Source organism: Channa argus, chromosome 9 (assembly GCF_033026475.1).
Source record: "Channa argus isolate prfri chromosome 9, Channa argus male v1.0, whole genome shotgun sequence".
NCBI classification, from domain to species: Eukaryota; Metazoa; Chordata; class Actinopteri; order Anabantiformes; family Channidae; genus Channa; species Channa argus.
This window is the reverse complement of record NC_090205.1, coordinates 10,793,647-10,820,655: the sequence shown is the minus strand read 5'-3', so window position 1 is coordinate 10,820,655 and position 27,009 is coordinate 10,793,647. Positions and strand designations below refer to the sequence as shown.

The window sequence follows — 27,009 nt, the reverse complement described above, 5'->3', positions numbered from 1 at the left end:
CTTTTCATTGCTACAGTATAGTGAGAAGAAACCACAACTTGACATATATTCAATGTTTGGAGTCTGTAAACTGCTTTTCAATCTTATAATCCCAATTCTTAAGTTTTACCACTAGTTTTAGCAACTATGACTAAATTGTTAATTGATAAATTGTTGTCTTGTCATAGAAGTGGATCTCTAATGGACAAGTATGAAGGAGAGGAATGGTTACAGCAATCAATGGTATTTCGACGGTAGAGCATGTGAATATGGTGTAAAGACAGAATAAATTGGAGCATCTTTTTTAAAAACAGCAACAGAGACAGAAAACGTGAGCCAGTCAGTGTGCCAGAGGAGGCAGGTTTGGAAGGAAGGGTGGGGGTGTTGTCTGGTATGAAAGCGCAGTTTCGTTGCGTTGAGAGAGGAATGTTTTGACGCTGTTACAATCCCCCCAACATCACCAGCTCCTTCTCTCTCTTACCCCTCCTCTTCCCCGCCAATCTCACACCTGATGTGTGGGGGATGCTGGGAGTCGCATGCCAAGATGAATAACAACCGGCTGTTAGTCACGATAGAGCACGAACACACACGCCGCCTGTCTCTCTCTCTCTCTTGTCTTCTTTCTCACCTTCTCTCTCTTTCTCTCTGACACACACAAACAGCATTTTCACCATGATTTACGAACACTCCGAGATTCCATTTCACTCCTCTGTCTGTCTCTCCCGACTCACCACAGTGCAACACTGACATTTGGGTTGAAGGTCATACCACACATTCCACTCTTCCACATTGTGCTCATGACCAGTTATCAGCACTGCTGGTGATACTGAGGTGACTGTTTGTGTGTGTGTGTGTGTGTGTGTGTGTGTGTGTGTGTGTGTGTGTGTGTGTGTGTGTGTGTGTGTGTTTGTGTGTGTGTGTGTGTGTGTGTGTGTGTGTGTGTGTGTGTGTGTGTGTGTGTGTGTGTGTGTGTGTGTGAGAACTAAGACCACAGCGAATATTTTTGCTCATGGTTCAATATCAGCTCTGGCTCATATCCGCAAATACTGTCAGTGTTTGTAGATTGAGAAAAATCTGTGGAGAACTGTATTGATTGTGGTGTTTATTGAAATACATCCAATGGGGTTTGTGGCTCAAATTTAAAAACACAATTTTTCTTATTTTAGTGCATTATTTCCAAAAGGCTAAATGTAAGTAAGAAATGAAAATTATGTACTAGTATCTTTATAGATAAGGAGATCTTAGTATTAGCTCAACAATTATTTTCAGTATAGATGACATGTGGACAGCTGGTATGGATGCATCAGGACAACTTGGAAACTAAGTAATTTAATTTCATTTTTCATTTTTGTTCAGTTGTTAAAATGTCAGACATAATACAAGTTATTGTGTGATGAGCACATTAGTTAACCTAAATAAACATAAAGGTTTTTAGGTTGCTCGAACTCTGCATTCCTACGTAGTGATTAGGAAACACAGATGTAATTGGGAATATTTACAACTAACAATTAGATTCATTATCAATCAAGCTGCTGATTATTTTCTCATCTTAAGTGCATTTTCCTGAACAGATACCCTTTAATGGATGGTGTAATTATCTTAATTCTCTTTTTATGTGACTAACTTTTTAAATTTATGCACAGAATCAATTTTCTTCCCCTGATTGTATAACTATATTGACCGTGTACTGGGCTGTGAACGTAGTCAAAATGTGTGAGAATCGACAGCATTAAGCTTGACTTGACTGGTTACGGTGTAGAGGTCTGCTGCATATATACTTGTGCGTCAAATCTATGCAGTCGGTCTCGCATAGACACATTTCTGGGGAGGTCCCCAGAAATGTGTCTCTTCTAGAAATGCATGGTGGAGCAACACAGACCGCAACAACTGCTGATTGTCAGCTCTCTTTTTCTACCTCAATCGATTCAGTGGTCGTACACACCATCTCCCCTAAAGCCTTTCTTTTCTGCCTTGAAGTATTATAAGTAAAAAAAACGGCTGTTCAACATTTGCTAGCTCAAACTAAACATTATTATCACTTAACAGTCATTCCAACATAGGTCGGTGACAGATTACTCATATGCGTGAGACTTGACTCTACACCAAGTGATTTATAGTATATGTGGCCAGAGTTTTCATGTTGATGGTGGACAAACATGAGTGTTTTACAACAATATTTCCCAATCTCATTGCTCATAATAACTGCACATTAATTCACAGTTCAAAACTAAGTGGAAAGGATTTGTTGGCCAATCAGACTTTGCCAGCATAGAAAGGTTGTTTTATGATATAACTTTTTGCTAATTAAACAAACATAATGGACGTCACTGTTGATTTTTAAACCGTTCTGATCAGGCCCCCTGTTGTGGAATTTTATGACTGATTGATGATTCCTCTCAATTTACGAATAATCTGTTCTCACATCATGATGTTTACAAGATCTGGTGTCAGGAGTCAAGATCCAACATTTGGATCGTAGCAAAAGTATTTTGCCATTTTGTTGCCCAATACCAGAAGGGGTACAATTTCAACGGACGCAAGCCTTCCTACATAGCAGCACTATGCACTGGGTTGTATGAGATTGTAGGGATGATATGAAAAAACGATATGGGCAGTAAAGATCAGAGGACAAGCCTTCAGCTTCACACTGAGCACAGTGATGCCAATATTTGCAGAACTTCAAGGCACTTAAAGCTACAAAATGCATTTTTTCCGCAATTATTTTTTAGGAAAGACATGTTCTATAACTATGTGCTGTCGAAACCTTATACTGCTTTCAAAAGGGTTTTGAGCAAGACTAGTCCTTCTAACCAATCAGAGATACCCAGGGCATCACATGAAGACAGGAAAGATGCAAGTGTCTATGAGGTCCCATGTGCTTTGACACAGCATAAGTATTTGACTCCTGGGGTAGATGAATTTCAAATTTCATTCTACACCTACCTTGATTCCCAAACATTCTATATTGTAGCTTCAATAAACCATTTTATTAGACAAACCTAATATTTAAAGAGATGTTGAATTTGTAGTGGTAGTATACAAGAACTATTTCTCAAAACAGCTTTGCATAAGTCCTTGTACACTATTTGTCTCTGAATATGCCTCTACTTTACAAGACAACTGTGTCCCTCACACAAGCATATAGGAAAACATTTCAAACACGCAGGGGCTGAAAAAACAGAAAAAAATGAATATAAGCCTTTCAGTCAAAGCATGCTTGGATAGGCTTCTGCCACCTGTGACCCTGAAGAAGTTAACACATACACTGCAGAGGACTAGCAGCATTCAGTGGTTTATAAAGCCCTTTTAGGATTAGGAATTCATGATATTTCTGGCTGCATGGCTCTAGAGATGGTGAAATTGGTATGTTGACTACTTTGGAAAACGCTGAAATATCTCAACCATTAAAATAATTGTCATGAGATTTCAAGACATTCATATCTCCAGAGGATGAATCCCAATGACTGTGGATCCCCTCAATTTCCTGTAGAAATATAACAAGGATTCATTCTTTGTAAAATGCTCAGTAACAACTGATGGACTGCCATGAAACTTGGGACAGATTTCCATGGTGCCAAGAGGATAACCTGTAGTTACTCTTGTGAGCCCCTGACTTTTTTGCATCACTAAGGGGCTGACAGTTTGGGTTTGGACTAAAATGTTTCAACAATGTTTGGATGGACTGCCATCAAATTCGGTACAGATATTCATTTCCACTAAGGATAAATTATAACAACTTTTTTTTCCCCAGACTCAATTTCAAAACAAATATTTGATTCAATAGTTGGGTTATGAAAAACATTCTGCAAAAAACTAATGATATTCCCACTGGTCTCGCTCTGTGTGGAGTGCTGAGTAGTAGATGTTAAACTCCAAAGTGCAAGATTATGCTAGAAGAGAAGGGGTTCATTTACCCACAGTATTTACACCTGATATGACCAGTCACACTCAAAGGGAAAGTAAAATGCTGGACGCCAAGGGGATGTTGGAAATGTGATATCATGATGAAACATGGGGATAACAAAAAGCCACAAATATTGTGTAACAAATGAAAAAAGAAAACGGGAAAGAGAAGTTAAAAACACAGCGTCCTTTCACTTCCAAATAGGCTAAACAGTTATGGTACGAAGTGGGTGTGAATGTAAGATCCTTTTTTTTGGAAAGTTACAGAAATGGTTTGTCACAGACAACCTCTAACCCAATGTCAAAGAGGTGTGGTAGTAGATGTTTCTGAAGCTATCCAAAGCTCAAGCAAGCAATTCACATGGACTACACCAACCCCTTTATGTACTAAAGTAAGATGCTGGACATGTTCACATTAGCATTTAACTCCTTACTGTGTGTAAGTACAGCCTCAAAGAGCTGTTGGCGTGACTCTAATGCAGTGTATATATTTAGTGTCATACAACTCTCTCCCTAATGTCAATGGGAGAATTAGCAACTTTAACCAGAATCGGACGGTTTGGGGACATTTGTGTATGTCCCCAAATTGTCCGATTCTGGTTAAAGGATTCAAATGAATGGCTTCACATTTATGTGAAGTATTTAGTATTATTTATGTGGGTCTGAATGGGACTGTAGATGCAGGGTTGCAATTGCTATACCTGGATACCAGTAGGGCTCAGAAGTCTCCAACAATCCCTATCCAGGCCAAAGACAAAGGCATTGGCCAAGCCGTGGAGTGGCGCCGATAGGACGTGCAACAAGGTGAGTGAGAAGGATGGGTCCTGTGGGTAGAAGGCATTATGGAGCCTGGCGAGAGAGAGAGAGAAAAAAAAAGAGACAGACAGAAGTGTTGAGTTCATCCATAAAAAAAGTTGTAAATAAAGAGACAACCTGCTAGAAAGCTTCAGAGGTGAGGACAGCGTAATTGAAGGAGAAGTCAGAGGGAGAAGGGTGACAGCCACAGGAAAAAGAAAAAGACGGAGAGCAAGATGTTGATAGACAGAGCAGCAGAAAAAGAGGAAGAGAGGCAGAGGACAAGTGAGTGACACTGAGGGAAAGGGTGAGAACGAGAGGTAATGAGAGCGAGCAGCAGAGGCAGAAAAGGAGAGCTAGAGAGAGAGGAAAAGGCGAGGGCGAAAGAGCGAGTGAGCTTTATATCAGCGTTTAAGAGCCCATTAGGCAGCGTGAGACGGCTGGGCTGACACATTCTTGGCTGCCGCTTCGACAGCAAGCAGCACTTTACAAGGACAGGGAGAAGTGTAGCGCTCAACTCCCTTGCTCTCCCTGCTCTCCCCTTTCTCTTATTTCGGTTTCCTGCTTCTCCTGACCACAGTTTCACCATCTCATCTTCTCCTTCTGTCTCATTCCATGCACGCTTCCTATACACTGTTCATCTTCCTTCCAATACTGCTCCCATTTATTTGCGTTAGGATGCATCCGTCTGGATATCTCGTTTTCAACTTGAGTCATAAGGACGATCCCCTTTTTTATCAATACCATTCCCTCTCTCTGGGATCCAAGGGCACGACTAGGAGGAGAACCTGATATTGTGTGGTGTGGCTGAAAACTAATGGCTGCCTCTGAGAATGATGCGGCTCAGCCATTAACCCTGGATTAACCCTGTATTAGCGCTGCTGGTCGGGTTAGCCTGCCGCTAATGTCTTTTATTGATCTGTTAGCGAGAGAATCCAACTGCACACAGCTCACAGTATTTTCCACGTGTGATGTTCATGAGAGGAGTATGTATGTAGAGTGAACTAAGTGGTCATGGTGGTTTGACCTCGGGATTGGGACAGTCAACCCCCAAGCTACTTGTTCCCTCTTTCTCAAGCATTTGAGAAAGAGCCTGTGCTCCATTGCTGTTACATGACACTACAGTCATTTATGTCTGAATGGACAAGAGTTATCTCCTGATATATACTGATATTTAGACTGATAATGAGTTTGGTGAAATCTTCAATGATCTTTCTAGTGATCAATGATCTAGTGAACTTTACTGTTTTTTTGTCCACCACTAAAGTTGCAGTGCTGTTCTCCTCAATGACAGTGAAACTGTTGCTAATTAATTAATTCAGTGAAAAATTAAGTCCAAAATTAAACTTATCTGTTGTCAGGCTGCAACTTAGTGACAGTCCTCAAAACATGATTTGTAAGGGGAAAAGAAGCTACACACCTAATGTCATAAACTTGAGAGTTGTAGATCAAAACCTTAAATAGGCCTATTTTGAACAAGTAGATTGTGAGAAATATAATGTGTCACATTATGTAGGTGACAGTCAATGTGTCACATAGAGACGTGAACAAAACCGTTGGTATGCTTCCATGAAATCCACAATATTCACTGAAATATCTTGAAAATAACAAAAGTAATAGAAGAAAATAAATTTAAGAAACGGAAATATACAAATCTGACTGCTTTTGATTTGTGATCCAACAAAACATTTTAACTAATGGGGCGTCAGCTACACAGTAACCTTGTTGGAGGAACTAATTTATTATAAGGTCATCGCCGGAAATAGAAAAATAAGAAACAACAAAAGATTTCCTGCAAATGTCTATTAGTGTAAGACGTTCGTATTACTACAAAGAAAATCTAAGAAAAGAAGACCACCTGTTTGTCAGGGAAATATATATGTAGCATGTTATTGTATTTGCAACATGAAGTAAGTGTATTTATGAAAAATATACTAATTTAAAGAAACACAGACACTGAAAGTGCAGTAAGGCTTCTATTCATTTTAGCCATAATGTCATTTGTTTGGGCAATCATATAAAGCAATTGCAATTAATTTGATACACTTTTCTGACACTGTTATTTAAGTCTGAGAAAAAATAGCTCACAAAGTCAAACTGTCACGTTTAGCGTTGACAATAATACTTATCTTTGTAAATACATCTTTGTTCAAGGTTTTCCTTCGGTCAGGGGCTTATTTTATTTCTTTGTAGTGAACAAACTGAAAATCATGAGTTGTGTCTGAGTAACCATTTACTGTATTGAATTGTTAAGAACACCTTTAGGAATCCGTTTACTACATCCATAATTCAAGGTCAAATCTGACTCTGTTTTCAAACTCTAAAGACTTTCAAAAATAAAAACAAGGTTAAAAATAACCTTTTAGTCTGCAGCAGATTTCTGGTTTACCCTGCAGCTTCGGCAAACACTTGTGTCCAGTGTCGGCTTCTTCTAATCATTTCTTCCTTGGCCATGCACTCACATTGTAAAACACAGTGATGCCTCACGTGATGGAACAAACCGCTCATGTTTTCTTCTTAAAGCCAAAGCAGCAGCAGCAATTTTCCGACAATGTTTACATCATCTTTCTTTTTATCTGTATGATGTTTACTGAGGCCAAAGTGTACCCACATGACCACCACAGCATCTTTTAATTATCTTTATCTGCACCCATGTGTCAAACTCTAATTCCTCCAATATTCAAGTAATTGTAGACGACAGCTCATAGTTGATCACATTAATAAACCTGTGAGATGGAACAATATGGACATGGCCTCTATTATACATTAGTCTGAACAAAGGAATAAATGGATTAAAGTAGTAAAGCACACATGAAAATTATTAAACACGCTGCATGACTTTGGATGCCTTCAGTTTTAAAGTTTAGCACCCAGCGCTTCTGTGAATGACAAAAACGCTGCCCCTTCAAATAACAACTTTGAAGCACTTTCCCTTCCCAAACTAAGAAACAGTTTTTTTATTTTCTTAAAAGCCCAGTGAGAACTGCAAGTGAACAGCATAGGAGATGATTATGGAGATTCACTCACAAATCTGGTTATAATCCTCTCTTATCCTCTTTTGCAGCATGAGGGTGCAAGGTTTATTTGCTATTAATCTGTCTCCTTTTACCTTCCAACTACCTTTTCAAAAGTTGTTTCAAGAAAAAAGCCACAAGTTGGATTGGCCAGAGTTTCTGAGACAAAGCTGTAAGGAGGATCCACCTGCTGTAAGTCGTTCTAAGTACGAGTATCAACTCTGAAAAGGTCTAAATTCTACTTAAAATAAAATTAACAGCGCAGCTAGTGAAGCGCACAGCGGTGTGTCCTGGCGCTTGTCAGAGTACGGACCATTTCAGAGTGACGCTGCTTGTTTTCTGGGTTAGTCTACCGCTGTATCTCAGAGGACCAGACCAGCTGCTGCTCACATTCATTTCACTTCCCATTAAAGGTGAAATAAATCAGGAGTCCCCACACAACCTCCTTAGAGGCACTGGAAACACATACACACACAGAGGAAGTCGGACACACATCTCACCCGTACATGTGCTGAGAGGTGTGTACATACACTAAAACCTAGGTCATGCTTTTAGGATATCAAGTGGAGAGGAAATGCAGTGGATGTGTTCGTGTGTCTGTGTGTGTGTGTGTTTCTCTAACAGCGCAGCGGTGAGAGTGAGTGGGTCTTTGTGAAGGGGGGCTATTTCTGGCATCTCATTTTTTTTCCCTGCTGCTGCAAAGAAACGCGATCGGCGTCCGGGAAACGAGAGCTGGCAGCAAGCAATCATCTGCCTGCCACACATACACAGACACACACAAACACACACACACACACACACACAGCACCTCACAGTACTGAGCAACACGCGCCATGGCAACGGAACAGCCGCAATTAGAGGCAAAGAGCCTTTCCCCTCCATCGAGGGAGAGAGACGGAGAGCGAAATAAAAGGAAGAAAGAAAGAGCAGGCAGGAGAGAGAGAGAAAGAGAGATGGGGGGTGGGGGGTGTGTGGGGGGGTGGGGGGGGTGGAGACAAGTGTCAGAAAAGGCACCACACAGGAAGGAGAGAGAGAGTGAAGAGGATAGGAGAACATGATAAAGAGGTGAGAGTGTGCAAGAGTGAGGCTGTGAAGGGGAACGAGGGCCGAGAGCGATGAAGGAGGAGGAGGATGGGGGGACGGCTGAAGGAGTGAGGCTGAATAGAAAAGACTAAAAAGCAAAGGAGGAAGCGAGGGAAGAAGAGAAGGAGGAGGAGGAGAGATATCCAAAGAGACAGATTGCAAGACATGAGCGAGACAAACAAAAGAGATTACGTGCGCAAGAAACCAAGATAAGACGACAGGAAAAAAAAAAAAAAAGGCGAGAAGGTTAGATAGAAAGAGAAGGGAGATGGAGAGACGGGTGGAGGCGTGTGGAGGAGGAGGGGGAGGGAGGGGGCAGGCTGTTTCTCCTGTGTGAGCTGGGCTAATGAAAGATGAATGAGGGAGGCAGTGGTGGGAAGGAGAGTGTGGCTGCGGGCGATGCCTGGCTGAGCTGCTGTGTGTGTGTGTGTGTGTGTGTGTGTGTGTGTGTGTGTGTGTGTGTGTGTGTGTGTGTGTGTGTGTGTGTGTGTGTGTGTGTGTGCGCTGGTGGGGGTTTGCGTGCGTGGTGTAGTCGAGTGAGTCTCACAGTTGGCTGACTGGTGTTGGACAACAGAGATGATATTGTGTATACTGTACAGCTCAGGAGCAAACGGTCAACAACAATAAAAACATATTCAGGCTCAGACGCACATAGAAGCAGACACAGGTAGTTTTAAGTCTATGGCTGTTACCACCTAAAAACATGCAGTCAATCATTAGTACTCGCACAGCGTCTCAAGCCTCGCTCACTTATTCAGACCTTCCATCTATCATGCTGTCAGTCACTCTTGGAACCCGTCTTTCTCTCACCCTTCAGATTCTGTGCAAAATCCCTCATCCACTGCCTCCACCAATCTCATCCAATATCCCACCCTGCCAGTCTATACTGCTTTCAATCCATCAATTTCCTTCCTGCTTCTATCGGAGTTCACCTTTTGTCTGCCTCTAATTGTTGTGCTGAACATCCGGAGAGCTGTGGGTGAAACACAGGGTAACAGCGAGAACTCCCACCCTTGAGTGGAGGGCGGCCAGACAGAGAAGTCATCCTGACTCTACTTACACTTCCTCCTCTCTCAAACAGACTGCTTGACTTCTTTTTTTTCTCCAGACGAATCACATGCTTCACAGTGCCAAAACAAGGCCATAGTGCTGCCTATGGTGCTGCTGCTGACAATAAATCTAAAATTTTCTCTGACTAAAAGGAATAATTCTAACAAACCAAGTGCAATTCCACAAGTCTGTTTAAAGTTGGTGTGTGATTCACAACTCCCTTTTACAAAGAGATGTGATATTAACCTTCATTTCTGACAAACAGTAGGTGTGACAAAATCCCTGTGACTGTGGTGCATTCTAATTATATACGTGCATTTTAAAAAGCATAGCCACCTATAGTGCGTCAGAAAACTTTTAGGTTTATCAAGACAATTTAAATGCACCTAGAATTAAACAAAAGACTTCAAACATTTATCACACTGACTAACACACAGAAGGACTCCTAATCTTTACATGTTACCTATCAATGATTTGATATGACAATGATGTGATTGGTTCATCTGAGACAAATTCTCACATTTGAATACAATGGTTCAAAAGATTCTGTTAGTAACTTTTTCACTTGTATATACCCGAGTGGCAACCTTTAGCATAGCTAACAGTGGACAAGCCCTTTCAATATTCGTTGACTTTAGACTGTTCTCCTTGTGAACCATCTGCATGAGTGTGCTTAACTTCTTAATTATGGGCATGTGAGTTTTCTTGCCATTACGTATGACACTATCTAAATAAATGATGTCTCTAATGAGCGTCTGTGTGCATGTGCACTACTATCAAATATGGAACACGACCAACTTGGATCACAGGGACAACACGTTGCCAACTGTCACAGGTATGAGAGAGATATGACTCCCACTATACCCACAGATGCACAACAAACACGTATTTTCTCCCATCCTTTATTGTAAATATTTCTAGAATAGAGTTTTATCAGTTGCAGTTCCGTATCTGATTCTGCTTATCAATTCTGGTTCTATTGGTTCCCTGTTTTGATTCTGTATTAGTTAAAACATGTTAAGGGTCTAACGTTTAGATTAAAAATATCTATTCTTTTATCATTCCTGTTTCTCATTCGGGTGCCACACACCCAGACCACAGGTGTCATTAGCAAGCAATTCTGCAGGAGAATGAGGAGACGCTGATGCTGCACTGGAAAAAACACTTGGACAGGCCACACAGAAGAGAGCTTTTTGCATTACTGGAAATGTTTTCAAACACTGTGCTCCACTGTTACAAGAGAAAAGACTTTAGAGTCCTGACTCAGTGGTTGGTTTTGCAAAAGTCCATTTGGTTTGTTTTCCCTCAACTGTCAAAGTGAAGCACAGAGCTTCTGTGCTTCACTTCTGTTAGATGGGTCCTGAACAGGGATAGGACACTGCATGCCATCACACACTGTCTAGTGTGATGCGCAACCAGACTTGAGGCGAATTAGCATCCCACACACGGTGAACATCTTTTGTAGACAGGTTCTCCTGGCAGATGCCTATGCAAGTCCTCGCAGTCATGTGTCCTTTGTTTGGAACTGATAAGCAGAACCAAATTTGGATTTTGGTTACAGGTAACCGGAACTCAGCATTTTCTTTAACTCTGTTGTAATTTGGAACAGAGTTTCGATTCCCAACCCAAAATATTTTTGGAATCAGGCCGAAACACACAAACAGGTAGACTTGTTCGGCACAGACAACACAAACAAACAAGTTCATGCACACGCCTGCACGTGTGCACACACGCAAACAGACCAAGAGTCACACACAGACCCTGGGGACTGAAACAGCTAACGTTCACCAACAGAATAAAACCCACACAAAGAGACATCCTGTTTCCTGGAACATAACACCTCTCAACCCTCTGTGCTGGGAGCAGCCAACACACACACACAGGCGCACACACAAAGTGTGTCTGTACAAAATCTGTTCATTGTACATTGCAGTGCATGTTTTTCTCTGTCTCTGGCCCGAGTCTGTGTGTCCACCAATGCCACTGACTATGCTTTCCTGTGTTTGTGCACGTGATTCTATCCTTGTGAGGGGCTACGGCTAGAAGTCTGTGTGTGTGTGTGTGTGTGTGTGTGTGTGTGTGTGTGTGTGTGTGTGTGTGTGTGTGTGCGAGAGAGAGAGACACAGACAGAGAGAGAGGGGGGAGTGAGAGCAGATGATAGAGTAGGCTTTAGCGATTCCCTGGAGTGTGAGGCAGCGTTTACGGCACTCTCAGAGCAGCCAGAGTGATGAATATTTAAAGACATGCCTGAAAGAGCAGAGGGAGGGGAACAGCGTATGTATGTGTGTGTATGTGTTTTTGTTTGCATGCGCCTATGAATGCGTGAATGTGCTTAAGTGTGTGTCAGGAAGGTTATCTACTACCTCCTTTAGCATGTGCGTGAGTATGTCATGAAAATGTCTGTATATAGCTTGTACACCTTTAAAGGAGGACAAGCGTCATATGGCTTATACTGTATATCTATGTGTATATAGCTTGTATTGAGTTGATATCTGTACATTTTTTTTTCCCTTTCGGGTTATCCCGTGAGTTCAGGGTCGCCACAGCGGATCATTGTCCACATGTTGATTTGGCACAGTTTTTTTTTACGCTGGATGCTCGACGGTTGCCGACGCAATCCTCCCCAAATTCTAGCGGCCTTGGACCGGCACTGCGCAGCTGAGGATGAGAATATAGGCATGTTTTATGTTCATTTATATATACTAGTAATTTCTTGCTGTATATTCATTTTCATGCATGCAAAGATATATGTATTACTGTGCTTGCAATGTATGCCCACTATTATAATAACGCTGTATATGTGCATCTAGGCTAGGTGCAGGTGCATGTCCTGTGTGTGTTTCCCATTCACACAGCCATGTAGGCCAGCCCTGTGTCTCACTAAATGGGGATGAATAGCAAAGCGTCAGTGCTGCTCAATGGGACACAAATGGCTCGGAGGCTCACCGTCTTCAGTTACATACCGATCACCGCTTGAGACGCAAAAGCACAAGTGCACACACATGGGCACACACAGTCAGCGTGATCATATATCCACCAAATATTATTTTGACCACACAGCCACATGTGGCTAAGATATCACACAGGCAATCAGGCCGTTCAAAGAGGGTGACATCTGAGACCACAGGCAAATTTGATTTGAGGAAGAATAAAGAAAATGCCAAAATAATAAGACATTTAAAACTGGTGATGATAGCAGTTATTCTCTGTTAACTTCCAATGTACAATAATTTATTCAAATGTAGTTAATTGTGACATTGCTGGTGACCTCCTGAAGCAAAGTCTAGGAATCACTCTTGCAAAGATCAGAGATCAAAACAACACAAAATGAAGAATGATTGAGTTTTGCCTCAAATCTGAAGAAAAAAACTCATATACCTGCAAGCTATATCAAGTCCAGAACTTATTTTAGTAAACAGGCTAACGCTGCCACTCTAATGCAGTAAATTGAATGTGAAGCGATAGATTAAAAAAAAGAAAGTTGCGTACTGATTTTCAGCATCTGAGAAGTTCACTTGTTCAAGTAAACAAAATATACCACATAAGATATTAGGATATTTACAGTACAAACCGCACACCAACCAACACACACAAAGGCACATATCCATGTGCACTGAATGCAAGATATTCTGAGAGACACAGAGGCAAAGAACGGAAGGAAGCCAGTGCAGAAAGGAAAGAGAAAGCAGGAGTGAGCAAGGGACAGAGGGGGAGAGAAAGAGCGCATCCTGGGATGCAGAAAGCCGAATACAGTGAGATAAGAGTTAATTTATCCCCCCACCCCTTCTTCATCCCTCCCGTTTGGCTCTCTCTTTCTTCCTCCCTCCATCTATCCCTCCCTCCCTCCCTCCTTCTCCTCCGCCTCCCCGTTCTCTTTGAGGGATGAATAATAACTGCTGCTCTGAGATTTCCTCCCTCGTTTTTCAAAGCGTAAAACGGAGATGGGGAAGGTCTGCCTAGCCCGGGTTGCGTGTGTGCGTGCACGCACCCACACACACACACACACACACACCAAAGTGCAGACACGCACTGAAGCACACAGAGACGCACGCACAAACTGTCTTGTTCTCGCTGCCTGCCTGGAGCAGGGAAATCAGATCTCCTCCAGAGAAAGGCGGGGAGGGGGGGGTTAGACGCTGTAGGGAGCCCATACAAAAAACCCCTGCAAGCACGTATAGGCCTATACACACCACAAAACCCACATGCAGCATCGAGGGAAACCAAAAATAACTAGGAGGACACAGGGTGCCTCCTGGAGTGGCAGGGTGAACTCAAGGTTACAGAAACATCACCGGTTCAAGCTCTGCCATTAAGGTCAATCTTTCCATGCAGAAGAACCCCTCCTCAAGGCACGTAACCTTGATTGCTCAAAACCAACACGATCTTGCCTTGTGCCTCACTTTGGAGGTTGGGGCTTTAAGACAAAGCCTTAATGAAAAGAAAGATAAAAAACACTAAAAAGAAATGCAGCGGGTTAGGGAAAGTAAAAAGTCCTCATAAAAGATGAGCAGGCTGTCCAGGAGGAGCACTTGCTCATCAAGCCACGATACGCCACAGGAATCGGCAGCTAGGTTCTGAGGAGAGAGGGCTTATTTATGCAAACAGGCATACAAGCACGCACAGTAGGAATCTAGACAAGCCTTGTAAACAAACACACACCCACACCATAAAGCACACAGGGGAGGTGATGTGAGAAGCAGACTGTGAAAACTCTAGTCGTGCCCGGGCAGTGATTACAAACACACGCGCACACACACATAGAGCTTAAAGAGACTGAAGTGGCAGAGAGAGGGAGAAAGAAGGTGAAAGAGAGAGAAGGAGGAGTGTGAAGGTGTGAGTGTCTGGTGCTACTTTTGCGTTGCCAAACGAGGGTAAGTGAATGAGGGAGACATGAGGGAGTGCAAGAGAGCGAGAGAGAGAGAGATGTATGCACGGTAAAATGATGTATAATGACTCGTCCATACATGTGTGTGCGAATGCGGGTGAGGAAAAGTAGGAGCGCTTTCCCATTTCAATTCGCAACAGCTGGTGTCGAATTAACACATTTACCAGTGTGCATTTGGAACAGATTAAAATTGCGTGTGGCGTGTGACTGCGTGTGCGCATTTGTGTGTGCGTGTGGCGTAGGAGATGAAGGCCAAAACAAGAGTGTGTTTGTGTGTGGGAGTGTCTGTGTATTAATGCAATGGATCAGGGCACGGAAAAATGGTGGAGAGAGAGAGCGCGCGAGAGGGAGAAAAAGAGGGAGAGAGAGAGATCGGCAAAGACGGGCGCAGAATAAGCGAGTGTGAGAGAGAGAAAAAGAGAGAGAGCTCTACCCCAACGGCTTTAGCTGCTGCCCTGGGCCGTCTCTCTAAGCCTTGTTTAGGAGGCTTTGGAGCTCAGATAGAAATAATCCCCCACTCAGACACACACGCAAAATAAAAAAAAACACACACACACACACACACACACACACACACAAAGAGAAGTGCTCATAGACAGACGCACAAAAGTACACACTCAAGTCGAGGCGGACAAATAAGTGCGCGCGCATACACCAACAAGCAGAGACAGCACATTCTCCTTGACACGAAGCCAACCACCCGCCTACACACATACACACATACAGCAAAACACACACTAAGACTGTCTGCTGTGCGCTGCTTCCACACGGCAGAGCACAGCGACATCGGCACGGCACCGTGACAAACACTTTACACACTCCAGCACTCAGCAGAGGGGAAGGAAGGAGAGAGAGAAAAAGAGGGGAGGAGGAGGCGGAGGAGGAGGTTATGAGCCAGGGGGGAGGGAGGTGAGTGAAGGGGGAGAGAGGGGAGAGGGAGGGGAGGCTAACAAATTAATAGGAGCCAGAGATGTATACAGCCAGCGCTGGGAACGGGGGAGGAGGTGGTGGTGGTGGAGGACGACGACGAGAGAGCAATTCATTCCAGTTTTCTCCTCGTTCGCTCTCTGGAGAAAGGCAGAGCGGAGCTGAGCGAGTGAGAGCCTGTTTGCTCAAGAGGGGTAGAGAAAAAGAGAGAGAGAAAACAAGAAGGGAGGGGGGGTTGTATGGCAAGAGATAGGAAAAGTGGAGGAGGAAGACGAGGAGGAAAAGGTGGGGAGCTGATATAAAACACTGAAGGGGAAACACAGAGAGCCCGAGCGAGAAAGTAGGGAAATAAGGGGGCTTTAAAAAAAAAGGCGTTTTGAGTGGAAAAGAGGAAAAGAGGAAGAGAAAGTGCCATTAATGGAGGAAAGGAAGGAATGAGGAAGAGAAGAGGTGGGGGAGAAAGAGAAGAGGGCAGTTGGGGGTTAGCACAGGATGCAGTTTGTAATCTTCATCAGCCGACAGCCGGGCCATGACAGGGAGCTGGGTGGGTGGGTGGTGGCTTGAATGGATGGAAAGGTGAAGGAGGAGGAGGTGGAGAGGGCAAAAGGGGGAGGTGAGGTGGGGGATGGGCAGTGTTTGAGCGGAGCCTTTGAGAGACGTTGACCCTGTAATTGACCTGTGTCTCCGCCTACATCGCAGAGGCGACAAGCGGAGCCGCCGCAGCTAATCACTTAGTAACCCTGACCTGTCAATCACACCATTTCAGCGTGGAGGGGTAGGAAGGGGAGGGAGGCAGCGATAGCAAATGAAAGAACGGGGAAGAGAGCGGGAGGAAGGGAAGGGAGTGAAGGAGTAATAACAGCGCAGCGCAGACAGAGGTTATCATTTTCTGGACCACCCGCCTCCTTCCACCAACTCAGATGACGAAGCCATGGTTTAAAAGAAGCCAAGAAAATGCTCTATACCTGCAAAACGTGCTCACAGAAAATCTCCTTTAATGTTTGTGCTGCTACAGAGAGAGCAAAGCTTTGTGAGAGTTCAGATAAGAGAGCGCATGAGAGGAAGATGGGAAAGGCGAGTGGGGAGGAGGGAGAGGGAGGGGGTGACACGGTGACAAGAGAGAGAGCAAAGTGAAGCCAACATGCAAATAAAACAACCGAGCACAGAAGTTCTTTGCCATACAGAGGTGTGTGTGTGTGTGTGTGTGTGTGTGTGTGTGTGTGTGTGTTTTACCTGTTGATAAGAGGAAAGATAGACACCAGCAGGTAAACGGAAGGGTACCACTTCAACGGTTTGATCTCCTCAGCCAAGGAAACCTGGAAGAGAAAGCTGACTACTCACTCAAGTTGAGAAACTGACGAAGAAAAGATCACACCAACACTCACTTGTGTCACGCACGCACGCACACACACACACACACACACACACACACACACATACACAGTCAGCATCTTAAACTGGGTGATCAGTGCACTGAGGCAAACAACAAAGGCCAATTAAAACCTAATAAAATATTAACCTGCTGATAATACGCAATCTCTACACAGTTATGAGAAACGGGGATTCCAATTAAAGCGGAAGCCAATACTTTGCCATAACGTGAATGGGATGAATTCAATATCTGGTGGACGAGCAGAAAGGCAGGCAGCAGGAAGACAGAGAGATGCGGCAGCAGCTAAAAGTCGAGGAGGGGGAGAGTCTGGCGGTGGAGAGCTTTTACAAGCTGTTATCTAATTCCCAGGAGAGGAGGACTCTTGCGTCCGGAAGAGGCTGAGAAGCACGGCCCCTGGATCGATTTTCTGCGCTGTGCTGTTTTTTCCCCCCTCCTCCACACAGTAGCCGAGCCAGCGCAAAGCCTCCCCTCTCTTTCTCTCCTTCTCACACACGCAGGCAGCGCCAGGAGACAGGCCCACAAGCTCTGGTCTCTACCCCCACATGCTGGAAATTAATTACTCACCAGAAAGACCCTAAGGCGTGCAAGCGCTATTATCACGGGAAGTTCTGACATCACTGGCCATGTCAAGCTCTGCCGGTTGTCATCTCCAGTGTGTTGTGGGAGAAAGAAACAGCGCAAAGCAGGGACCTGGAAGGACGTGTAGCCTTGTCTGTGTATTTTTGGGGAAAAGGCTTAAAAAGAAAGCAAGATAAAATTTAGGTTGGGGCAGAGACAGGCATTTGAGGAATTTCAGCGCATGAGAGACAGGATGTGGAAGAGTGGAGGAAGAAAAGGAGGAGGAGGAGGAGGAAGAGCGCGGTTAAAGTGCCTCGTGTTTTTAATCACAGTCCTCCCATGTCAGAGGCCCCTGCACTGCTCGGGAAGCAGAGGGGAATGAGACCGTAATTATGTGCGGCGGGCGCAGCGGTCCCAATGTTAATGACGCACGCTAGATTACAGACGGTTATCAGGAGCAACCCGTCCCCTCCACCACCCACTGCACTCACCCTCGCTCGCACTCATCTCAGAGAAAAACCTGCTCTAAAAATAGCAGCATCCGCTTTTCCCAGTTGCACTTGAACATCAAATTCAAGGACTTTTCAAAAGGCTTTCTGGAGTAAAAATTCAAGGACTAAAATTTTTAATAAAACTTCATAAAGAAATGTTTTTATATGAGACACAGCACTTGGTATTTATCATTATTACAATCATCTACAGCTGCTGCTTTTTCTCGTAATGTGACATGATTTTTTTAAAGAAGAGGTTTAGAGAGCACATTTAAGTCCCTGTAGGAATTAGCAATGTTGCGGTCACAGCACTTATTTTTAACCAATACTTCATGAATTCTGCACAACTTTGTAATTTAAAACAACACAACATGCAGTGCAATGTTTTTAGAAAAGCTGATGCAAAACCAGGCATTTTAGGCAGCAACAATCCCAAAAAGGTTCGCATTTCATCTTTTACAATTTTGTGCAAATTGTTTTCACGGTTCACATTTGTTCTTTTCGGCCTTCAACCTGCACTAATATATTTTATTGTTTTAAACTTTCAAACTGCACTTAAACTTAGACTAACAAGAAGTTCAGTGTTCAGAAAGTGTTAAAATTCTAGTTCCATGTCAACTAAGCAAACCTCCATTTGCTGAGGAGGAATGAGTGACTTAACCGAAACCTCTGAAACTGTTACAAATAGAGGTTGTTATGACAACTAACATATTAAGATCCTCTCTTAAAGGATATTTATAAAATAATTATAATTTTAACAATTCCCATACAGACAATCAAAACCAACAATGAATTGCTTGATACATCATTTCTATCAGTCTGAAACCTGGATTTGTTTATTTGTCTTTGCCAGAGAAAATCTTTTTTGCAAAACCACACCAGCCAGCCACACCACTTCATTTGATTCCAAAATGCACAGCTGGGAAGTGTTTTAACAAATGTTGCTCTAAACGCTTCAATTTGCGATTACTTTGAACAATTTTTAAGTCAGTCAACCGTCCATGGAATTGAGAGTCATATATAACTATACACATGTACCCTTTTCTCTCACTTAATTGTTTGTATAAAAGGATCTTTGTCCACCTTGTGGATGCTGTGTTGTTTTTCTGTGTGTGTCTTCGTGACAAACTATTATTGTATGTTCACCCCCTCTAGAAACTGGAGTCATATTGCTGGTTTTGGGCAAATGTACTTGGCCAATAAAGCCGGGTCAGACTCTTCAAATTAATTCGTTTTTCTTGAATTCAGAAGTACTGCTGAGTACTACTGCTGCTTATCGAGCAGCTTTGAGAGATGATCCCTACAAAAGAAGGTATATCTGTTGTGTACAAGCCATGTGTCCTGCTTAAGAGCCCTTAAAGACCCAAAACCCAAATGTACAGCTTACACATACTAACTTGATGTGTAAGGTAAAGATCTGATGGATAAACAAGGGTGTATGCATGTAGATATAACGCTCAACAAGAAGCAAGGTTGTACATGTGGCCACACACACGCGTGCACAGACACACAAGTAGACACACTGCATTGTGACTCAAGGCAAAGCTTGTGAGGATCAGTAAACAAACACCCTGGGAAGATAACGAACAAGCAGCTCGCTGTTTGCTCAGCCAGCTTTGTTGCTACCCAATGGGACTGAGCTGCTGTGTGTGCAGTTGTGCAAATGTGTTGAAAGGTGTGTGTGTGTGTGTGTATGTGTGTGTGCGCGCAACCTGACTGTCTGAGCTCCTTCTTTGAATATCCTTTCGCTGACCTGTGCAGCTACAAGACTTTGTGGTGCTCGTGCTTCTATGTGCACTCATGCATGGCTGCAAACAAATCATCAAGACTCACACAGATGCGTCACAACCATGTGACTGACGGCCCTGATAACTGCTAACACTAGCTATGTATGTACGTCACACACACACACACACACACACACACTGATAGAAAGCTGGACGGAGCCAGGCTGAGTCAGAGAGAGAGAGAGCGAGAGAGAGAGAAAGAGAGAGAATGCAGGAAGTGTGAGGACAAAACATGAGAGGGGAGCATCTGTGTGTGTATGTAACAGAGAACATGTGAGGCACAGAAGGAGGGAGATTTGACGAAGTGAATGGAAATCACCAGAGCCAGCGGTCTTCAGACACCCAGCAGGAATCTCTTTTTCTAGTTTACACCTGCTGCTACACACACACATACACACTCTATAATACACACACACACTAATACCCACAAGAAACCAGTGCTCGCTGGCTTGGCAAGCACAATCAGGGAGGCTGTTGTTGTTGTTTTAAAGCATCACAGCGCGTGCATAAACTCTCATAAATATTCATGTCCATGAACGTGGCTTGCTGCTTTATTCATGCTGGGAATGAGTACAAGAGTGAGTGAGAGAGACAGAGGGAGTGAGTGAGAAAAAGACAGAAAGAGAGAGGAAAAAAAAGAGAAGGACAGCGCAAAGTGAAAGGCGGCGAGTAAAACACATGGAACCGAGGAGAGGGCTGAGAAAAAGAGATACGAGGAAACGGAGAGTGTGATAAAACCACTGCTGACTTATTTACACTCTGTGCTACACATAGCAATTAGCCTGTATGAACAGTGTGTGTGTGTGTGTGTGTGTGTGTGTGTGTGTGTGTGTGTGGCTGCCACACATTCATGCACGTCCCACGTCATTGGTAAGGGTAACGCCAGTTCACTGTGCAGTAATTACATCTGCCACTTAGGGGCAGCATCTACATAACCTTTACCCTAACCTGCCCTACACACCTCACCTTGGAGGGTGAGGCAGAACAACAGAGAAGAAGAGGTGGGGGAAGGGTGGGTAGAAACCAAAAGCAGGACAGTGACACTAGCCACCTTTCTGGAGAATGCACTGGTTAAGTGGAATTGGGGATTTCCCTTTTTAATGTTCTGGCATCTCCATGCCTGCTGTGGGCAGCTAAGGGTTTAATGTCTGTAGCCTGAAGCCCAGTGGAACTGACGCAGCGATATGCATTCAGTCCGAGAGCAAAAACACTTCCCAGTACCAGCATTTTACAAGAAATCCATTAAAGGCGTACTCCAGCAATTTAGTATTGCACTTTTGTAAAATCAAGGGATTTACCAGAATCAGCGCAGACTGAGAAATCCTGACTTTTCCTCTAGAGGAGGGGTCACCAAGATGGTGCCCGCAAGGACCACACGAGTCGCCCGCGGGCCTGTTCTAAAAATAGCTAAACATAGCGCCACTTACCAATGAGCTGCATCTAATTTTTTTGTTGCTATTCGTTTTCAAATCACATTAACATGATCAGTGTCTTCACATAGATGAATATTATTAATTATTAATAATAACATATAATTAAAGGTAAATTGAGTAAATTTGTTATTTCAGAAGTGTGTATCAAATTGGTAGCGCCTCACATTAATCAGTACTCCAAATTTTGTTAAAGTCTTCCGTCCCACATCGTTTGACAGAGGAGACAACCATTGGACTTGGTTGTCTTCTCTCAGTTTTTCCATAACTATTTAATTCTGCAGGTGAACAACCAAGTGCAACACTATGAATGCCTTCCAGGAGAAATGTGCACCGTTTTCCTATAATTTAAACAATATGTCATCTCTATGAGGGCAAGCGTTTCACACCGTTATCGAGTGTGGCCATTCCAGAGCATCTATAATGTGACAATATGTCTTAATAATAGTTATGTTTGAGCATAACCCGGCCACTACATGTAAAATCAGTCAAGTCCCCCTTTAGGCTCAGTAAAAAAGAAATCACATTTACTACAGGAAGCAAATAATTCCCTCTGCAATTAATGTCTCCATTCCCTTATTTCTCATCTTCTCATGTCCCGTTTCTCAATCTGTGTTGGCATAAATATAATTAACGTGTTCAACTTCTCTCAATACAGTAAGGTGGGGAACAGATCAAAGTCATGTATATGTGAGTCGGCACATTTGTACACATGCAAAACCTCACCCATACAAAGAGAGTCAAGAGGTCAAATTGCTCCCTGCCGTGTTTGACACCTACCCAGTGTGACCATAAATGCTAATCCTGCACGAGCTCTAATCCTCATGCTCTGTGCCTGTGCGTGTCGCTGTGAGTGTGTGCGCTGAGAAATGTGATGGTCAGGCAGGTTATTACCTTGCGTCTTTCCCTCTCCGGGTTGAAGGTTCCCAACCATGACTGCATCTGCTCAGAAAATATACAAAATAAACAACAAATGTCAGGATCCAAAAAAAAAAGCAGTATAGCAATGAGCTGTTTTTTGTCCTAGAGAGGAGTAGCCTTAGGTTTAGAGGTTGATACCTGCAGCGATAAGCTGGAGCAAATTTCACATTGGCTATCACACTAACACAATATCCCTCCACCTCTTCAACAATTCCACCAAAATTGGCTAATTCACAGCAGAGTGCAGAGCTCAGAGGCAGAGGGGAGCACTTAAACAGCTCGCGGCATCTCACCAAAAAGAGGGAACTGATCAGCTTCAGTGCACTCAATATGACGTGAAGAAGAAGAAGGAAAGCCAACGGGTGTAAAGAAAAGGGAGACATTTTTTGAAGAAGTGTTAAAGAAAAAGTGAAAAGTGGAGCAAACGTGGCAGATCTGAGCTCTCCAGAGAGAACGTAGGAATTACTTTTCGCTCTTCCTCTGTCTGCTCTCTCGGGGGAATGCAGGGAAAATGTCAACAGACAAGCGCAGGAGCGCACACACGCACACACACACACCCAAGCACAAGGCTGGGATTTATAATAGAAGGATAGGAATGGGGGGGAATGGGGGGAAATGGGGGGGAGGGGGGAGGGGGGACATAGGAAGCCGGAAGGTTTATGTAACTCGAGACATCACAGACAAGTCTCTGGAGGCCCTGAGCGAGATTCACGTGCACACAGACAAAAAGGCAGCACGAACGACGTGCACAAACAGTTCTTCTGTTCTGCTATTTATTAACTCAGTGTTGCCATGGTTTCTCTGTGCTGAAGTGATTGTCATTGTAAATCTATGTGCGGCCATGGTATTTTTTGTAGAGCAAGAAAAAAAAATGGCTATATCCACCTGAGCACCACCATCCATTAAAATCAACAAATACTGATAATAAGTGGCAATATCATTAGGCTTTGGCTTGGTCTCCAGTGTGCAGTTTTTGTAGCAAACTCATTTAAGCCACGCCACAGGAAGGTGAGCAATTCACTCAGTTAAGTGCTGAGGCGTGAGGCTTAGGAGCGAAGGAGTGGGCATGTACAAACCGCAACGCTAAAACAAACACACCACCACACTCTCAGACCTCTGTCTGTCCAGAAAATGAGTCATTAGCTTTCAAATCTCTCTAGTTAGTAACAACTCACACAGTCACTCAGCATGCATTCATGTTTTTCTAAATAATCCTGGTGTAAATAATGTGAACTTGGTAAACTAATGCACTATGCACTTATTCTCTCTCCCCATCTGACTGGAAAGTGGAGAAACTTCTCTGTCCAGCTAGCATCCTGCCTCCCTCTTCTTTATCCTTTTCTGCATTGCACTGCCACCTACCCTGCTTTCAAAGCTTTTAAAATTCTTTCAAGTGAGACAGCCTGCAGCTGAAAAGAGATAAGGCGTGAGCTCTTCATAAATATGATAGAGAAAGCAAAACGGCAGAGTAAAGAGGGGGTAGGGACGTGGCGGCAAAAAGGAAAAAATGGTGAAAAGGAAAATAAGAGGGGGAGAGAAACGGAAACAGAGAGATAGATGGAGGTGGGAAGGAAAATAGGAGGAGAGTGAAAATGAGAAAGGTGGAATACAGAAGCACAGTGAGACGAGATGAAGAAGGAGAGACAGCAGAATACTGTGAGCGGAATGAGTTATGAGATGCAGGTTGAAAACCGGTGACATTCATTCATTCTCTTTATCACGCTCATGATAAAGAGCTGTGTAGTCTCTTTTCCTTTAGCTACCTGCTGTCTGTCTGTGATGTCATCTATCTTCTGCCCAGCTATCCACAAAATCGGTCTCACCGTCCCATCCCTCACTCTAAAGCCCCACAGAAAAAGCCAAACAAAGAATGCCAACATTCACAAAGGCACTTCATTGTGAGTCTTGTTTGGCTTTAGCCTGATTCTTCTTTACTATTTTTCTGTACCCGATGACTCACACTAGAAACTCAAACACATGTTGCCGTAGCACACGTCGCCAGCGCCCTCGCAGAGGCACCACAGCCACAGTGTCTGGTGTTGTCAGATCAGCGGAATGACAGCTATGTGAACTTTGTGGAATGCTGCCTCTGGGCTTCTACTGCACCCAGACAACAGAAAACTATACACAACTACAAGCCAGCAACAAGACAAGATTAAGTAAGTAGCACATCAGTTAATCTAGCTATAACCTACACAGAGGACATTCAAGTTTAGTAGGGAATCCCCACATCTGAATATAGCAGTAATCAGTAGATATAGTAAACATGATACCCAAAACACACAAATAGTAATCTGATTTGAATAATTAGTAGCTTTAGAAAATATTGCAGGTTTAATACTCAGACTAACAACTTCTGCATTAAGATTAAATGACTAAAAACTATTTTCTTTTCGACAACACAGTCGTAATCCTAAAAAATAAATTCTTGGATTAGTTTTTGAGGTTTTTTTTTTTTTACACACACACACACACACACACACACACACACACAAAAACAATCCTGCCTTACCTCTCACTAATGTTCATTTTCTAAAATGTCACAATGCATTTAGATACAGTTAAAATGCCAGTGTGTTCTGCAGCTGCCGCTGCTGCTGCTGTCGGGATGCATGTTTGATACTCACCCTCTCATTGGCCACGCAGATGATCCTGGCATAGCAGCAAATCATTAGGAATATAAGGCTGAACAGAGGCACATACCATCTGCAAAGCACAAAAACAAGCAGGTAGCATGAAGTGTTTAAATGAGGAACTTTAAGAAAGAATTATTCAACCTGTTTTGTATGTTATCTTTGTTGTTATTTTAGCTCCTTGTAGTTCTGTATTAGGAGGAGAATCTAGAAATGTTATCAGACAAAGATGTATTTCAAAGTTTCTAATCTAAAAGTTTCTAAACATTCCTCAGTTTGATCTGAAAAGTCTTATTTTACGTTTGAAGAGTCAGATTAAACCTAAACACGTAAACACCAAAATAGAGACAGTTATACTGGTGGACACGACATAATTACTCTAGCCAGCTAATGGGTAGAGAACACACAAATAACGCATTATTGAATAGCTTGACTCAGCACCACTGGACCTTAATGTACTGAGCTTCAAAGTAAAGAGCAGAGAGGTAGAGCAAGAACAAAAGATATTATCAGTAAGGTCACAACGCTGGAAACGCATGGGATTGCTAAGGGAGGGAGGGTTGACAATCAAGGGAGGCATGGGGGAGAGTAATATGTCAGGTATTTCTGAGCCCATGAAAGAGAGCGAGCAGAACGAGAGAAACAAAGGTGACGGCTTTGTTGGAGTGGCAGCCTTGTGTTATGTAACCACTTGGGAGGTGATGTAAGCTCAGCGGAGTTTCAGCCTCTCCCTGTAATCATGAAACAAGCCTTTGTCTCACTTTGATAGACAGGTTCCTGGCCACTGCTTCTCTGTTCAGCCTCAGTGCCTCTGAGCATCTGAGGCCGTGCTGTGCGACACCCAAGTCCTCCTGAGCACCTGGCACCAAACACACCTACGTGATGAGCATATTAGGTTGTGCAGAGGAAGAACATCAGTAGTAATTATACGCCTACTCATGATCCAGGAGAAAAAAGTTCGACTGACATTTAAAAACAGAGTGAATTTTTCTCTGACCCATAAATACAGGGACACGCTTTCAAAGGAAAATGGACTGGGAATAAATGTCCGACACTGAGCTTTGGCATGTGGGCTAAAAGCTGCATCTTTCAGCAGCATCGCATCGGGCGAATTTTAGGTCTTTGGCCTAATTTAAGTTTGTCCACACTTGTCTTCCGACTCTGCAGGTTGTTAGCAACTGACTATGCATTATCAAATTAAACGTTTTATTGGCAGGGAAATCTGAGATGGTAGGCATTTGTTTCACATTAAGAAAAAAGGGAAAGACTTCTTTATACATCATGCTTTTCGCACATCTTGCAGGGAAAATCAACATACAAAGAATACCCTCTTCACTTTGAACATGTATGTGAGTGCATGTGTATGCGCACGTCCACACAGGTTCAATAATGGCATAGTACAATGATAAAAGCGTTTCAGGGGAGACCTGCATGAGCGTCACCTCGGTGTGATTTAATAACCTGCTCTCTGGAATAAACAGCGCCCAATTACGCCAGCGCACATCCCGTTAATGATGGAGAGACAGGGTGGAGGGTGGCCGGTTTGGCGGAGAGGGGAAAGGAGGGGGTGGCCTTTTTAACAATAGTGCGGGGGGCTGCGAGGAGAAGAGAATGATGGGCGGCAGCTACAAAGTGCTCTAATTAGCATGATAATGATCTGCCATTAGAGTCCGCTGTGCTCTACAGCTGAGCACTACCCGGAGAGAGAGCGAGAGCAAATGGGAGACGAGAGGGAAAGGATGAGAGAGAAAGAGAGAGAGAGGCTGAAGGAGGGAGGGAGAATGAAATGAGCCACAGAGAGAGGGAGAAGGTACAGAATGGGAAGGCAAGAATAGAGGGCTGGATGGAAAGGTGGATTGATGACAGCACATTGTGGGTCAAGACCAGAAAGAGCAGAAATAAAAAAGAAGCACCGGGTGATTAAAAGACAGGCACAGGGAGAAGGTCATAGTGAGAATGAAAAGAAAAGCAAAACGAGGTTGCAGCCAATACATCGACTAGGGAGAGATGAATAGAAAGACAGATAAATACAGAGGGGGCTCCGAGACTTGGAGAAAAGGACTATGGTGAGCAAGGGTGGAATGCCTGAGACTGGCAGAAAGAAAGATCATCACAGATGCTCACAGATTCAATCTCTCGGCCTCAGCCTGGCCTTCCCTC

At 43.5% G+C, this 27,009-nt stretch overlaps 1 protein-coding gene across 4 annotated transcripts in view; it reads right to left on the bottom strand.

Moving 5' to 3' along the window:
• Positions 1 to 27,009, bottom strand: part of si:dkey-100n23.5 — a 42,932-nt gene that overhangs the window by 4,318 nt on the left and 11,605 nt on the right. For 2 of the 4 annotated variants that reach the window (XM_067516202.1, XM_067516204.1), the window contains exons 9-12: positions 24,844 to 24,922; positions 22,190 to 22,237; positions 16,870 to 16,952; positions 4,584 to 4,731 (exon numbers count right to left, since the gene is read on the bottom strand). In XM_067516202.1, the coding sequence (XP_067372303.1) occupies positions 4,584 to 4,731; positions 16,870 to 16,952; positions 22,190 to 22,237; positions 24,844 to 24,922 (358 nt within the window). The remainder of the gene's footprint in view (positions 1 to 4,583; positions 4,732 to 16,869; positions 16,953 to 22,189; positions 22,238 to 24,843; positions 24,923 to 27,009) is intronic. The other 2 variants (XM_067516205.1, XM_067516203.1) reach the window with 2 other exon arrangements.